The sequence below is a fragment of the Lampetra fluviatilis genome, chromosome 40 (genome assembly GCF_964198595.1).
Source record: "Lampetra fluviatilis chromosome 40, kcLamFluv1.1, whole genome shotgun sequence".
Taxonomy (NCBI): Eukaryota; Metazoa; Chordata; class Hyperoartia; order Petromyzontiformes; family Petromyzontidae; genus Lampetra; species Lampetra fluviatilis.
Window position 1 is genome coordinate 8,793,167 of NC_136314.1, and position 14,426 is coordinate 8,807,592.

The 14,426-nt window shown below is 48.4% G+C and overlaps 1 protein-coding gene across 1 annotated transcript in view; it reads left to right on the top strand.

The window, feature by feature from the left end:
* Nucleotides 1-14,207: 14,207 nt before the first annotated feature.
* Nucleotides 14,208-14,426, top strand: part of LOC144946220 (cytochrome P450 2F3-like) — a 57,079-nt gene continuing 56,860 nt past the window's right edge. The window contains exon 1 of the mRNA XM_078875075.1: nt 14,208-14,345. Coding sequence (XP_078731201.1) covers nt 14,338-14,345 — 8 coding nt within the window. The 5' untranslated portion in view covers nt 14,208-14,337. The remainder of the gene's footprint in view (nt 14,346-14,426) is intronic.

Here is a 14,426-nt window from a genome sequence, read left to right on the forward strand (position 1 = left end):
CTAAGGTATTTCCTGACAGAATCATCTTCGACATTCTCCGTATTGATCTTAAGCTCTTTACATGCTCCTATGAAATTGGTTCCACAATCAGAACGGAGTTGCTTGGCTGGCCCTCTGATGGCGAAGAACCTCCGGAGTGCATTTATAAAGCTCGAAGAGTCCATGGACTCGATGACTTCGATGTGCCACTGCTCGTGTACTCATACAGGTGAACAGCACTGCCCAACGTTTGCTGTTCGCGAGCACTCCTCTGGTGCGGCGGGAGATGACTGTCCACGGTCCGAACACGTCAATCCCTACAGAGGTGAAGGGAGGTTCCACACTGAGTCGATCGGCTGGGAGGTCTGCCATTTTCTGTTCTTCCTGTTTTCCACGTAGCTTGCGACACCGGATACACTTGTGGATTGTGCTGGCAATGCACCTCTTTGCTCCAACGATCCACAGCCCTGCAGATCGGATTGCTCCTTCTGTGAAGTGCCGACCTTGGTGCTTGACCTTCTCGTGGTAGTGGCGCACGAGTAAGATTGCGATGTGGCTCTGGCTTGGGATTATGAGGGGGTTTCGTTCATTCTCATCTAATTTTGCATTCCCTAGCCGACCACCGATCCTGAGCAAGTCGTCTTTGTCCATCCCGGGGTTTAGCTTCCTGAGGGTGCTGACCCTAGGAAGGTCTTCTCCCTTGTTGATGGCCTTGATCTCACTTGCATAAGCTGCCTGTTGCACACAGCGGAAGATTGATTTCCTTGCTCTGGAAAGCTCGTCTTCAGTGCGTGGCACTGTGCAGTAATGCCATCCATTGCAGCTACCAGTGGTGCCTCTCATTGGGCGATGGAAGCAGTCTGCGATATGCGTTAAATGTGCTATCGCTCGCACGAGCATCGTCCATTTCGAGAAATGTTCAAAATGGTGTGGACTCAGTGGACTTCTTGGTCGCACATTTGTTACGAAAGTTGTCACTAGAGGACGAATCTCCTTGTCGGACTCGGGCTCTAAGAGTCCAAAGGTCTCCTTGGTAGTACATGGGCCAACGTCACATCGTAACAGGAACGCTGGACCCATCAGCCAGATGGTTTGATTCAGCAGAGATGCAGGGACGGACCTAGTTGCGAGATCTGCTGGATTCTGGTCAGTTGGAACGTAATTCCATTGCTCCGGCTGCGTCGATCTCCTGATGCGCTCCACCCGGTTGCTGATGTAGGTGTAGAACCTTCTGGTTTGGTTGTTTATGTAGCCTAGTACGACCTTACTGTCCGTGTAGAACTTGACCGCGTCCAGTTTGACGTCAAATTCGTCTAAGATCAGTTCCGCCACCTCTGTAGCAAGAATGGCTCCACACAGCTCGAGTCTTGAGATGGTATGTTCCGGTTGTGGGGCCTTGCCGTGGAACTCCTTCCAGAATTCCCACTCGGACGATAGCTCCGAGTCGAGGAACGGAGAGGCCACGGTCACAGCGACCACCGCCACGACCACCAGCAGAGCGACGAGCAGCGGCTTCACCTTAGTCTTCTTCCCGTCAGTCAGGACTGGCTTGGAGAAACGTGGAGGAACAAACTCCAACGAAGACGGTGGATGTACAAGCGAAGTCATGGTGGTTTCTTCGTAAGTCTGCACGGTACAGCCTTGACTTCTCTCGCCGAGTTCCTCTTTCAGCGTGAAGTGGTTGGGGCACGGTTTGAAGAGCGACGTGCGTCCATTCGTGAGCACACTCGTTCTGAATGTGCTAATGTGGTCTGGTTTGTGGGTCCCATCGAGACAAACGTCACCCACGATGACCCATCCTAGATCGAGTCTCTGGGCGTAGGGAGCGTCGTGAGGTCCATTGCGTTGGTCGCGAACCTTGTGGACTCTCAGCATGTCCCTGTCGAGCAGAAGTAGAATCTGTGCTGCGTGATCCAATGGCGGGATGAACTCTGCTATGGGTTTCAGGTGTGGGTGGTGACGTGCAACTTCGGGCGTGGGAATCTCACTCCTGTCGTCCGGTTTCTCGTTGCACTCTGTCACCGTAGGAAGGTCTAGCTTCATGGTGCTATCTATGGTTTCCACCATGAGGCCGCTCGCTCTTCTTCCCGCTGTCTCCATCAGTCCTGAGCATGTTCTGAGCGTGTATGGAAAGGAATTCCCACCTACACTTAGCTGATCAAAGAACTCTGACCTTGCCAAAGACCTGTTGCTCTGGTCATCCATTATGGCGTACATCCTTACTGCCCTTTCAGGATGTCCTTTGGGATAGACTCGGACGAGGCATATCTTTGAGCAAGATCTTCCTTTGAAGCCTTCTCCACAGACTTCTGTGCATTTGGTTGTGATTGACGAAGTGAGTGCGGCGGTCTCGCCTTGCTCCCCGCCGTGCTCTGCTTCGGGATCGGAAGCCTTAGTGCCACTGGGTTTCGAGTAAAATGTGTGCAGAGCAGTTGCGTGTTTGTCGCTGCCACATTACTCGCACTTGATATCTGCCTTGCAATTCCTTGCAAGGTGGTTTGTAGAAGCACAGCATTTGAAGCACACTCCAAATTCTTTCAGCATGTTCTTCCGCTCTTCCAATGGCTTCCTCCTGAACTCACGGCATTTCTGGAGGGAGTGAGGTTTATCATGCAATGGGCATTGCTTCTCTGGATCCTCTATCTTTTTCTTTGTGGTGGTTGCCTGGACGGAGTTTGCGAATGTCGCAGGAGAGACCTCAGTCTTGTGTACGGAAATTGGCACTCTCGCTGTTCCTCGTTTCGCCGTTGTCCTTTCCATTTTTGGGAGATCTGGACTGGAAATCCCCGTGGTGCCAAACATGAAACTCGGGTCATTTCTAGTCTTAGCCAGTTTGCGGATAAATTTTGAGAAAAAAGAGAATGGGGGGAATGCAACCTGATGCTCTGACTTGTATCTTGAAACCGCTGTTCTCCATTTTTCCTGCACGTCAAATGGCAATTTCTCTACGATGGGGTTCACGCCATGGTAGGTATTCAAGAAAATGAGACCTGGTAAGTAGGGATCAGCCTGGGCTGATTCAAGCTCCATCAAAAGATCTCCAAGCTCCCGTAACCTTTTATTGTCTCGACCAGAGATTTTTGGAAAGTTCTGCAACTTCTTGAAGAGAGCCTTCTCAATGGTTTCTGGGCTACCATAGCACTCCTCGAGCCTCTCCCACACCGCATGCAGGCTTGAGGCGGGGTCGTCAATGTTTGCTGACCGGATCCTCTTTGCGTACTCTGCAGATTCATTTCCTAACCATTTCACCAGCAGGTCGAGTTCTTCACTTGCAGAGATGTCTGCATTTCGGATTGCATTCCTGAAGGTAGATCTCCAGGCTCGATAGTTCTCAGAGTGGTCATCAAACTTAACGAGTCCTGTGTTGATTAGTTCACGGTGAGCCAGGTACCTAGCAAAGTCTCCTAGTCCTGCTGATCCAGGGTGTGTCCATACTGGCGCTTGTGAGGCGGCATTATTGGCTGTATTGCCTAGCATGCCGTCATTTGCGATGGCGTTGGACTGTGGGCCCAAAGGGTTTCGATCACGTTGGTTGGATCCCTTTATGTGACTGTCTGGAATGTGGGTCTGACTTGGTGCATCCACGTCTGACCCCACGTGCACGACGCTGAGTTGGTGACTAACTGCCAGAGCGGGATATGGATTTCCACCATTCCTGTAGACAGCATTCATGTTCATTCGGAGTGGAGATGGCAATGCCTGAACGTCCACCCTTTGTTCAGTATGGTTTGGTGGAGGAGCATTGATGCATTGTTCAGACCAGTCCAAAATATTTTTCTGGTGAGTTGATCACGGTCCTTGACAGGTTTCTGAGTGCCAAACTCACTCCAATTCGCTTCCTTATCCAGGTTGGCTGCTGCCTCGAGCACCTCTGCCTGGGCCATTGCAGCAGCTGCTTCCCTTTTGAGTTGTAGGGTGCTTAACTTAGCATCCAGCTCAATTTTCTTCCGTGTGGCAGTAGCCACTGTAGCCACTAATGTACTCTCTGCTATGCTTGCTTCTTCTTGTATGCGAGCCTTTTCAATTAGCATGGCTTCCTCTTCAGCCATGTAGGCAATACGGGCGCTTGCTGCTTCTGCTGCTGCGCATGCCTGAGCTGCTGCCATACTAGTAGATGATGTCTGTGAGTGCGCTGAGGCTTTAGATCTTGTGGTGGACCTGGATGAGACAGAGTGCTGAGATCGTGTCTCTCTTAAGCCCTCCACACGGTCCATTGCATCTTGTATCACTGCCTGCACATTATCATTGAGCAGTTCGAGGAAGTGCTCTTGTCTGCGCACTCCCTCAATGCCCTCATCTGTTTTCACCTTCATCAGGAGGGAGATGTATCTATTTGCCAGGAGCTTGTAGCTTGAGCTGCTCACATTCACTCGCTGGATGGCCCGCTGAATTGAGGCACTGTGTCTGAGGCATTTGAAGCTTCAGATAAATCTGCTTCAACCCGGTTCCATGCCCGTTGTATCCTGGCATCCAGGTCCTGTTTCTCAGCCTCATAGCTTTCCAAGGCCCGTTGCGTCAACCTGACCTCCCTCTGGGGCCTTGAACTCCCTGGGTCCTCTTAAGGCAGGATGGGAGATCCTGGATTGCTTGGTTCACCTTCTTCAGCATCTCTCCCTGCTGAACTGTGGCTTTCCATGCTGCGATGCTTGCAGCACGATTTTAATGTAGACTCGTTGCAGAGCTCCTTGCTTGTTGCAGGCTGACTGCAGGGCTGGCTGCAGAGCTGGCTGCAGGGCTGGCTGCAGAGCTGGCTGCAGGGCTGACTGCAGAGCTGACTGCAGGGCTGGCTGCAGGGCTGGCTGCAGAGCTGGCTGCAGGGCTGGCTGCAGAGCTGACTGCAGAGCTGACTGCAGAGCTGGCTGCAGGGCTGGCTGCAGGGCTGGCTGCAGAGCTGGCTGCGGGGCTGGCTGCGGGGCTGGCTGCGGGGCTGGCTGCGGGGCTGGCTGCGGGGCTGGCTGCGGAGCTGGCTGCGGAGCTGGCTGCGGAGCTGGCTGCAGGACTTCTTGGGAGCTTTAAGAAGAGTATATTTTTACTTGGCTGCAGAGAGCTGGCTGCAGCACTGGTTGGGAGCTTCAGGAAGAATATATTTTTACTATATCGGCCTCGCCGTGCGCTGCGTTGCACCGCTAGTCGAGTAGATAACCATGTGTTCAATAAACCCTCGGAGCCAGGATGACCGTCCAACTCCGATCGTCATTTATTGATTGTAACAGGTAAAACTGGTGAGAAAACACAGATACAGCATCTGTTATAATTCGGAAACACCCACACAATGAACACCACAGCATCAGAACATTGTCTCAGATAACAATAGATCCTGGAAGGACCAGGCCCCCACATTACCCCTGAACAACTAGACAAAGGCACAAGCTGGTGCGTTGCATACAGGCACATAGTGTATTCATCCCACTGCACCCCAAATGTACAGCATTACACTTAACACTAAACTGTGGATGAGATACTTCGTCATCACTCTCAGGATTGCAACATAGGCACAAGTCTGACTCGACCTACTAAATCACAAGTAACATCCACAATAAGGAAAGTCACAGGCTTCGTTACTAACTAGGCCTCGTATTTACTACAACAACTTAACGGCACCATAAAGGCATTTACATTGCTATAACGGTCATTCCAACATTACAACAGCATTTCCAATATTATAGGAATATAAACAACTTACAGATAATGCTTCTTAAGCTCCCACAATGGACAAGTGCGGCTGTGGTCTCACTGAGATGCGATGCGTGCCGCCATCTTGACTTATCTGTGTAATGGCTGAGGGGGGGGGGGTCCACAATTTTCGGAAACCTTTTACATCAACTATTTACCCCACATTTTCTATAACTTTTTGGACTTGTGCAAGCCTCTTATAATTGGACAAACGGCCCACCGGGCTTTCACAATAGCTTCGTATCTGTGTATGTATATGTAAGGTTTTTAAGAGAATTTTTTAAAGATATTTTTCACCCGAGCAACGCCGGAAACTTCCCGCTAGTACTTTATAAATGAATCTTCCATGTACAACCTTTGTTTGTGTGGAGTGAGGGTGCCCGCAACTCGTTGACACGGAGCAGGCGCGCCTGAGACACGTGGTGTCTGCTTCTTGGGCGACGCGATTCGAGAGTTTAAGGACCGCCACGTTTTTGACCACCAGAAATATATATACGTAATTAATAAGTCCTCCATATAAAATGTTAATTGCTTTAAAGGAGCCAATTCATTGATTAATTAATGCCGCAACTTAAGAGCAACAGTCTTCATTTAGAGCAACACTAGCATTTCCAGACCTGTACTTTCTATTGCATGCCCTGTCTGGGACTGATGATGAATCATCGTGAGTTCGTGACCTTGCCAGCTGACTAGCCCATGTGTGTGTATATATTTGCTGACGCTATCGCTCCATCCTCCAGTGCTCTCAGGGCTGAACATGAAGCCTCCAGGGAGGGTGAACGCATAATGCCTCGTCGTCCTTTTTCTCTCTCTTTCTCTCTCTCCGCTCCTTACGTCGTCGCACATTGTCGCGGTATCTCGGTGAGATGTCCCCGGCGTGTGCGAGCCCACCGTGTTGAACGTCGGAGGGATCATCGGAAGTGGGCGCTTGGCAAGCGGCCTTGTTCACGCGCAAAGTGGCTCGGATCAGTCTCAATCAAAACATGCGCAAGCACTGACAGCACGTCCAACGTTCGGAATCCCTATCGTGAGGAGTTGAAGTATACCCGCAAGGGGCGATGCATCGCCAAATACCGCAACATCTAAAAGAGTGATTTCGTGCTTCCGTGACGTGTGTGTGTGCGCGAGGTCAAACGTTCGTGTAAGCAGTTGGCGTAACGTGCGCGACACGGGCTCTGGTGCAAGGAGTGAAATGGGCTCAACCCCCCGTCTGCCTCCCTCCCACATTCTCGCCTGGTGCCTGGGCCCCACTGGCCCATGGGGGCCCAGTGCAGTTGCACCGCCTGTACACTCTATGGCTACGCCACTGGGTGTAAAGGTGAAGTGAAAAAAACAACAATGTCGATATGTGCAGCGACGAATAAACACAATTTGGAGGGGGTGGTGTGCTTTAATGTGCAACGATTTTAGTGCCTGAGCGGACATCCACTGTGGAACGATGCAATCGGTTCGATGGAAATCACACGCTAGATGGATTGTTGTTTCGCAATAACATGAGAAGAGGGTGACCAGCTTGGAGAGGTGTTCATCCAGCAGTAGATTAATTATGGCTGATTATGATGATGATGAAGAAGCTGGAAACCCTGATGCATGTGGGGACACGGCAAGGCATAATTTGGATCAGCCAGTGGAGGATGGAGCGATAGCGTCAGCTCATCTCTCAAAAGAACTATCGGCTGTCAATCAGGCCAGGTAGCAGAGCCAGGTGTCCGGCACGTCCACTCCCCTACTGATAGGAGAACAGCCACTTGTCTTGTAACATGCAAACAATTATTGTAATTACTGCAAATTAACTCCACACAGAAGCGTTGCTTTACAACGCTGATCCATGGGCCGCAGCAAATGAAAAGTGCTGAGTGTATGGAACGTATTAACGATATGTTGCAGTCCACTCTTGATTATGTTTTTCTTATTTAGCGTAACGAATCACGTTTTCCAGGCCACGCTCATATGTGGTTAAGCGGCACAATTATTTTTTTCAACAAAAACTAAATTTGGTCATGATATGTTCCATTACCGTTGGTTATTAGCCAGTTCATTAAGCTCGGTTAAAAATAGCTTCATCACAATTTTACCACATGTAGCCTCTAATCAACACTTGTCTTTGTGATTAAACAAGCATCTTAATGCTTCCTTTCTTTTCCATCACACTCACAGTTCTATTTGAATAAAATTACCAACCAGTGACCACATTTCTGGGATAAGCAATGGAAGCTAGAGATCTACAGTATGATGCGATTTTGAATAAAGTCCAGTGATGTGGTAATACTTTCTGATGTTCATATAGCGCGCACTACGGTACGTGCGTACAGCCAATATAGTGTAAGTCGAGTGCAGATTCACAACACTGGCAAAGACAAGATGAAGATCCCCTCTCTAGCCTTGTGGCGAGTAGAACCTAGATTTGAAGTTTTCGTGACTGTTTTTTTCGGTAAAGTCACGTAGGTACCTAGGTACCTACGTGTCTTTACCAAAAAAAAAACACAGAGTACGAGTAGAACCTCTGAAGGCCGGCACGACACAAGACAAGGTGGGTGGACAGCACCACGCACGGCCGCCTTTGTCTCCTTAGTAGCAATGTTTACACATCACACCAGGTACTCATTTAAGGCTGAGTCGACATATGGGAGACCCAGGCATGCATTGTCACCGGATCTGAGTACGTGTGCAAATTAGGGATTGATTGGACAACGGGAAGTGGAAGAAATGTAGATTACAAGATTTGACCACGATTTGACCACGACATAGGAATCAAGTTAAATAAAACCGTTGAATAAAACCGTTGAAAAAACCCTAATAGCCCCCCCTACTGACAGACTAATGCAGTGTTCTTCACTAATTTTCAGAGGGGGGAGCCACTTTCGCCGAGAATACTTCATCAGTTTTGAGGGCTGCCACACATTTGCAACAATTGGGTTTTTGACAGCACGAAACAGGTGGATTTCTCCACAATTCTGGCTATTGCCTGATGAGGCTGGTTGCAATTACTGGTGAAACGTCGTACTCGAATTGTAAATGTTGTGGGTTTACTCTCCAACCCACTGATGAGCTGAACTAATAACTAAATGGCACGCTTTATTTAAGTGACAAACCTTCCTAATTTGTTGTGTTGGGTGGTAGCGGCTTTCACGGCACATGTATATTTACGCGATCTAACCCAAAGAAAATCCGCCAGTGGCCCGCGCGGGAACCTTGCGATGAAGAACACCGGACGAATGATAATTGTTTTTTTACCGTTCTATCTGGCAACAAAACTGACACCTTTTTTTTTACAAGGAGTCATATTTGCATAGACTACAATACCTGCAGCCATAATGCAAACAAAAAACATAACTCTGATAATATATGCACTGTCCTTGAAGTTGATTGGTCCACAAGCGCCTTTTGGCGTCATCTGGTCCAACCCATGTGAGACTAGGCTCTAAGGAAAGCTGTCTCGGGTGTGGACCAATCAACTTCAAGGACAGTGCATACATTATCAGAGTTATGTTTTTTGTTTGCATTATGGCTGCAGGTATTGTGGTCTATGCAAACATGACTCCTTGTAAAAAAAGGTGTCTGTTTTGTTGCCAGATAGAAGGGTAAAAAACCAATTATCATATTTTTTACTGGCAAATGAGGTTCCAATGGTGTAAATCGGACGAATGCTTCAGGTCTCTTGCAAATGAGACTTCTCTCGTATCGTGGGCTCTGGCCTAGTTACTGAAATAAGCGTGGACACCCTCTGATTGTGTTTCCTACGCAAGGGGAGCTCATTTGAGGCGACGATTCCCCCTCAGCTTGGCGACAGCAATTGTCATCTGCTGCCGAATGAACACCTCATTCGAGATCCAAACATCATCGGACCTCCCGCATTTGACATTCGTCAAAGACAATGCTGTTATCGTCAACGGCATCAGAACATCAACCGGAAATTAAATACGCGCCAGAGGAGTGTGATTGTGGCCATCCAACCCAAATTATGGACCATACAGTAAACCACATGATAAGCCTCTTCGTGGAGCTATTGTTGTTGACCAGGTCGCATCTGAAAATTAAGTTAATACCTCGGTAAGTTTTGCCTGGAAAGATAAAAAAAGTTTATTTGTATCTTTTTAAGTTTGTTTTACTTTTCTTATACTTTGCACTCCCATCGTGTGTTCGTATTGTTTGTTTGTTAGCTCATCGGATCCCTCCAGTATAAATACATCTTCGTCTTCTTCACTGGAGTCTGAACTCCTTCAACAGACGTGTAGCACAACTGCACATACTCTAAATTCCTAAAGCCTTGTTGTTGCGAGCATACCTCGATGTTGCCAATAAGAAAAACTAATTCACACGCAAGAAGAACATCTAATCAGATGCCGGTCACAATGACCTAAACCAGTTTTTTTGCTTGGCTAAGTGACATAAAAAAAAACATCATCACGCGAATCTGCATTCACGGCAGTGTAGCCCAGTCCAGTCACGCAGTGGAACTCTGCTTTGGATTATAAGAATCAGAATGTTTACTCACACTGGAGAAATGATGAGCTGTGAAACTCTTTTTTCACATGTCCAGTCGGGGGCGGGTAAGAACGTGACAACAACAAACAGTACAGAAAGCATGCTAGTAGTGCAATGTACAAGAAAGGTAAACAAATCGCCCAAAAACACATACAAATGAAACCAAACCATCTCCATCCTACTAGGCAAAGCCCACTGAGGTGTTAACTTATTTTTCAGAAGCGACCCGGCCACAAATGATAGCTCAACAAAGTGGCCCATCATTTGGAGATTTATAGGCCCAAAATAATCTAAATGATCTCAATGCATGTTTCTAAATGTGGAGGGTAAAAATCCATGCGACCACGGGGAAAACTTGCAAACTCTAATTATACAGGCGTCAGGATTGAGATCGAATCCCCAACCTCCTGCTTACCAGTCGAGGACGCGAACATCTCGCCACCGTAACGCCCCTTTCATACACAAATATAGTATATAAGTAAAACATTTCACAATCAAGTCCCAAGTTTCGGAAAGGCAGTAAAACAACAGCAAAATCAGTCCAAGACCACACAAAGACAACAACACACAGTCCCTCGCCAATGATCTCAGACGACAACCCCCACCCACCCCCACAGGTCAACAGGTCTGCTGCTTCACAATCGACGTTAAATATCCCGCGGCGTTGCTTTGGAAGGCAGATTCAGTCATGGGCCAAATTTTCCACGCAAACAAAAAATGCCCGCAAAAAAATATTAAAACATGAAACAGACAGCAACACTGTCCCCCCTATTGCTAAACGACTGCAGACTAAGAACTTCCATCCCACCTCCGATTAGCATGGTTGGCTACGTACGGTGCGAAAGAAGTTCAACATAACAGACTATTGGGGTAAGTGCTGTTAGCGAGTAGCACCTATGAAGGCCGGAACGGCACACGAGGGGGCGGGTGGCCAGCCCCACCCCCGACCGCCTTTGTTTCCCTCGGCAAATGTTTACACGCCACACCAGCTACTCATTTGAGGCTGAGTCGACCTACGGGAGGCCCAGGACCGGTTAAAATAATCGTCACTGGGTGATGGCCGTGAGCGGAAATCGAATCCCGATTGCCAGGTTCAAAAGTGCAGCGCGCTAACCGCTACACTACCACTCCCTAACATATGTTGAGGAGTAGCCTGATGGCGTCATGGGATAGTGGGATGACGTCATGTGACGGGGATTGTAAGGGGGTACTTAAAGGGGACGTAAAGGGGGTCGTTGTGGGAGCCCGGGCTGTGTAGCGGCTAAGAGCGGTCTCTCCCGCTCGTGACCGGACGGAGTTGGCTGAACCCCCGTCCCGGGTTCGACGAGTGGGAGAGCCGTCGAGATAGCAGAGGAGAAGGCTCGAGGAAGTCAGTGAGAGCCGGCTAGGGAGAAGTGGGGTGCTGCTCTTACTCGGTCGGGCGGTCTTGGCTGAACCCCCGTCCCGACTCGGGTGAGAGAGCCCAAGGGAATAGCAGAGGCTAGGAACAAGAGTCGAGCCGAGGTCCAAAGGAAGGGCCGAGTGTAGTGTGCACCTACCACTGGTGTGAGTTGGTGTGTTAATAACAGCCCTTACAAGAAACTCCGAGTCCGCGTGATTCTACACTTCAACACATACACATATACGAAATCATAGCGCGTTCATGATAGCAATGGGTTACTAAGAAAAGCGCTGATACCAAATGAATTCGTAATTTCACTTAAACTGGGGCAAAATTGGTGACCGCCACCGTTCACTAATACGAAGCATAATGGGCTCAGGAGCATAAACGAATGTAATAGTAAATCCAGTGTTTCGTAACAACATGTGGCAACAGATCTCCCCATATTACAAGAGGACAAAAGGGCATAAGAGACGTGACCGTTGCTCTTTCCGATTGTTGATTGTCAACGGTGAACTTTGCACACTCGCAAGGGTGATTTGCAAGTTTAGAATATTTTATATTGAACAAAAAAAAAACAGTAATCCCCATAGCGTCGTTTTGCCCGCGTGAAAAATGTTCACTTATGAAATGACAAGTGAGCAGTGCAATTGCAAAATGCCAAAATGCAGACCGCAAAAGCAGCCGGCACGATTTGAATGAGGTGCAAATATCGGGCATCCATGATGAAATGGTGAAATAATTTCACTACCTCAGCCGCAACCTGCAACATACTCGGAGCGGCGAGGCAGACGTTTAAAACACGAATCTCGATTGCTCGTGCGTGTGCACGCAACGGCTCGACAGACACACACGTGGCCGCTCCGATATTGCGACGGCCACACGGATCTGCCTCTGCAATGTGTGCATCCTCCCCGCGCTTCCGTATGGCTCAGAGAGACGCGGTCAATGGCATCCTCTGTGTGCGGCAAGCTGGACGCATTCGACCAGTGGTGTCCGCGACGGTTCAGGAATGGGAATCTTTATTTTATACGGGAGGAATCCGATGAGTTGCAGAGAGCTCTTTTGTCCCAGATGTCCAGGTTACTCTGCATCCTAAACTCAACTAATAAACATTGTTTTTTTTACCAGGTAAATAGAGATATTTTCCGAAGCGACCTGGCCACAAACAATAGCTTAACAGAGTGGTTTATTATCATCATGCGGGAATTCATAGCAGCCGAATACTCTAAACACGTGATGTTGATTCTAAATGTGGAGGGGAAAACCGGATTACCCAGAGAAAAATACACGCAACCACAGGGAGAGAGAGACACGCTAACTCTAAATATACATGAGGGGTTGTTTTTTTGGTTAGATCACGTAAATATATAAATGTGTCGTTAAAACCCGCCACCACCCGACACAGCCAACTAGTAAGGTTTGTCACGTAAACAGAACGTTTCAATTCGTCACTAGAACAGCACACCGGTGTGTTGGAGAGCCAAGCCACAACATTTACAATCTGAGTACGACGTTTCGCCAGTAATTACAACTAACTTCATCAGGCGACGGACAGATATGTAGCTTTTGCGCTCTTGTGCAAAGGGGGGGGGGGGGTGACTGAATCAACGTACTTTATGCATGCGTATTATGGGAGCCCATTAATCTTGTCCTTCCTGTCCATTGTGTATTAAAATAGCCGTACCAACGATAATCCCTATTGAAGTGTGGTGGCCTGTATAGGCATGCATTTAAACAATGCTCTATTTGATGATTTGCTTTCACGCAGCACTAAGTCGGTAGCTATCCGAACGGTTAAAATTATTTTTATTTCTTTCAATTTCGATAGCTTCTATAATTAGTCTTGGCCAGTAGTAGCTTGTTTTGCGCACAACTTCAACATTATCAAAATCAATTGAGTGTCCTTGTTGGCACGCGTGTTCTGCTACTGCTGACAGTTGTTTTGGGAGTATTTCATATTTATCTGATGTTCTTTTAGTCTCGTGCTGATCATTCATCCTGTTTGCCCAACATAATATTTACCACACGTGCAGTTAATCTTGTACACACCTTCTGTTGATAGCTTTGGTAATACATCTTTGAACCAGATATTTTTTTATTTTATGTACCGTGCCAAATCTGACTTGGATGTTTTGTTTTTCCAAACATCTGGCGAGTTTAGCAGGCGTCAGGGTCGGGATCTAACCCACATCCTCCTACATACCAGACGACCTCCTGCATACCATACCAGGCGAGGAAGTTAACATCTCTATGGGGAGAGAGAGAGACACGCAAACTCTAAATAAACAGCAGGCGTCAGGGTCAGGATCGAACCCACGACCTCATGTATAACCAGGCGAGGTAGTTAACATCTCTATGGGGAGAGAGAGAGAGACACGCAAACTCTAAATAAACAGCAGGCGTCAGGGTCAGGATCGAACCCACGACCTCCTGTATAACCAGGCGGGGTAGTGCTCACTGGAGTGGGCCGTGGCGCCCACTCCAGTGAGCACATCAACAAACGCCGAGGTCCGCCGTCGGACCGCGTCTCCTCGGCAGAAATGAACGAAATGGTCAAGGGGACATGGGAGGCTTCGCTTCTTTTGATGCGTTTACTCGGGCGGACGCCTCGGCCGATCGCACCGGATGCCCCGCGCAGCCGCAGTAGCGGCATCAACAACAACACTGGCGGCTTACCGCGGGGACGGCAGCCGACCTCGCAGGGGGCTATAAAACCGCGGTTTGACGTGGGACGGTGCGGCCACTATCGAGGTTGCCTTACAGCGCTACAGACTAGCGAGGACTGCGGTGGTGGCGCGCTCGCAAAGTGAAATGTCATGGCGAGGTACGGAACTAAACATAGTTCGTCTAATTGGCAACATTTTTGTGGCAAAGTCAAATTCACAGAGGTTTCATTAATTTTATA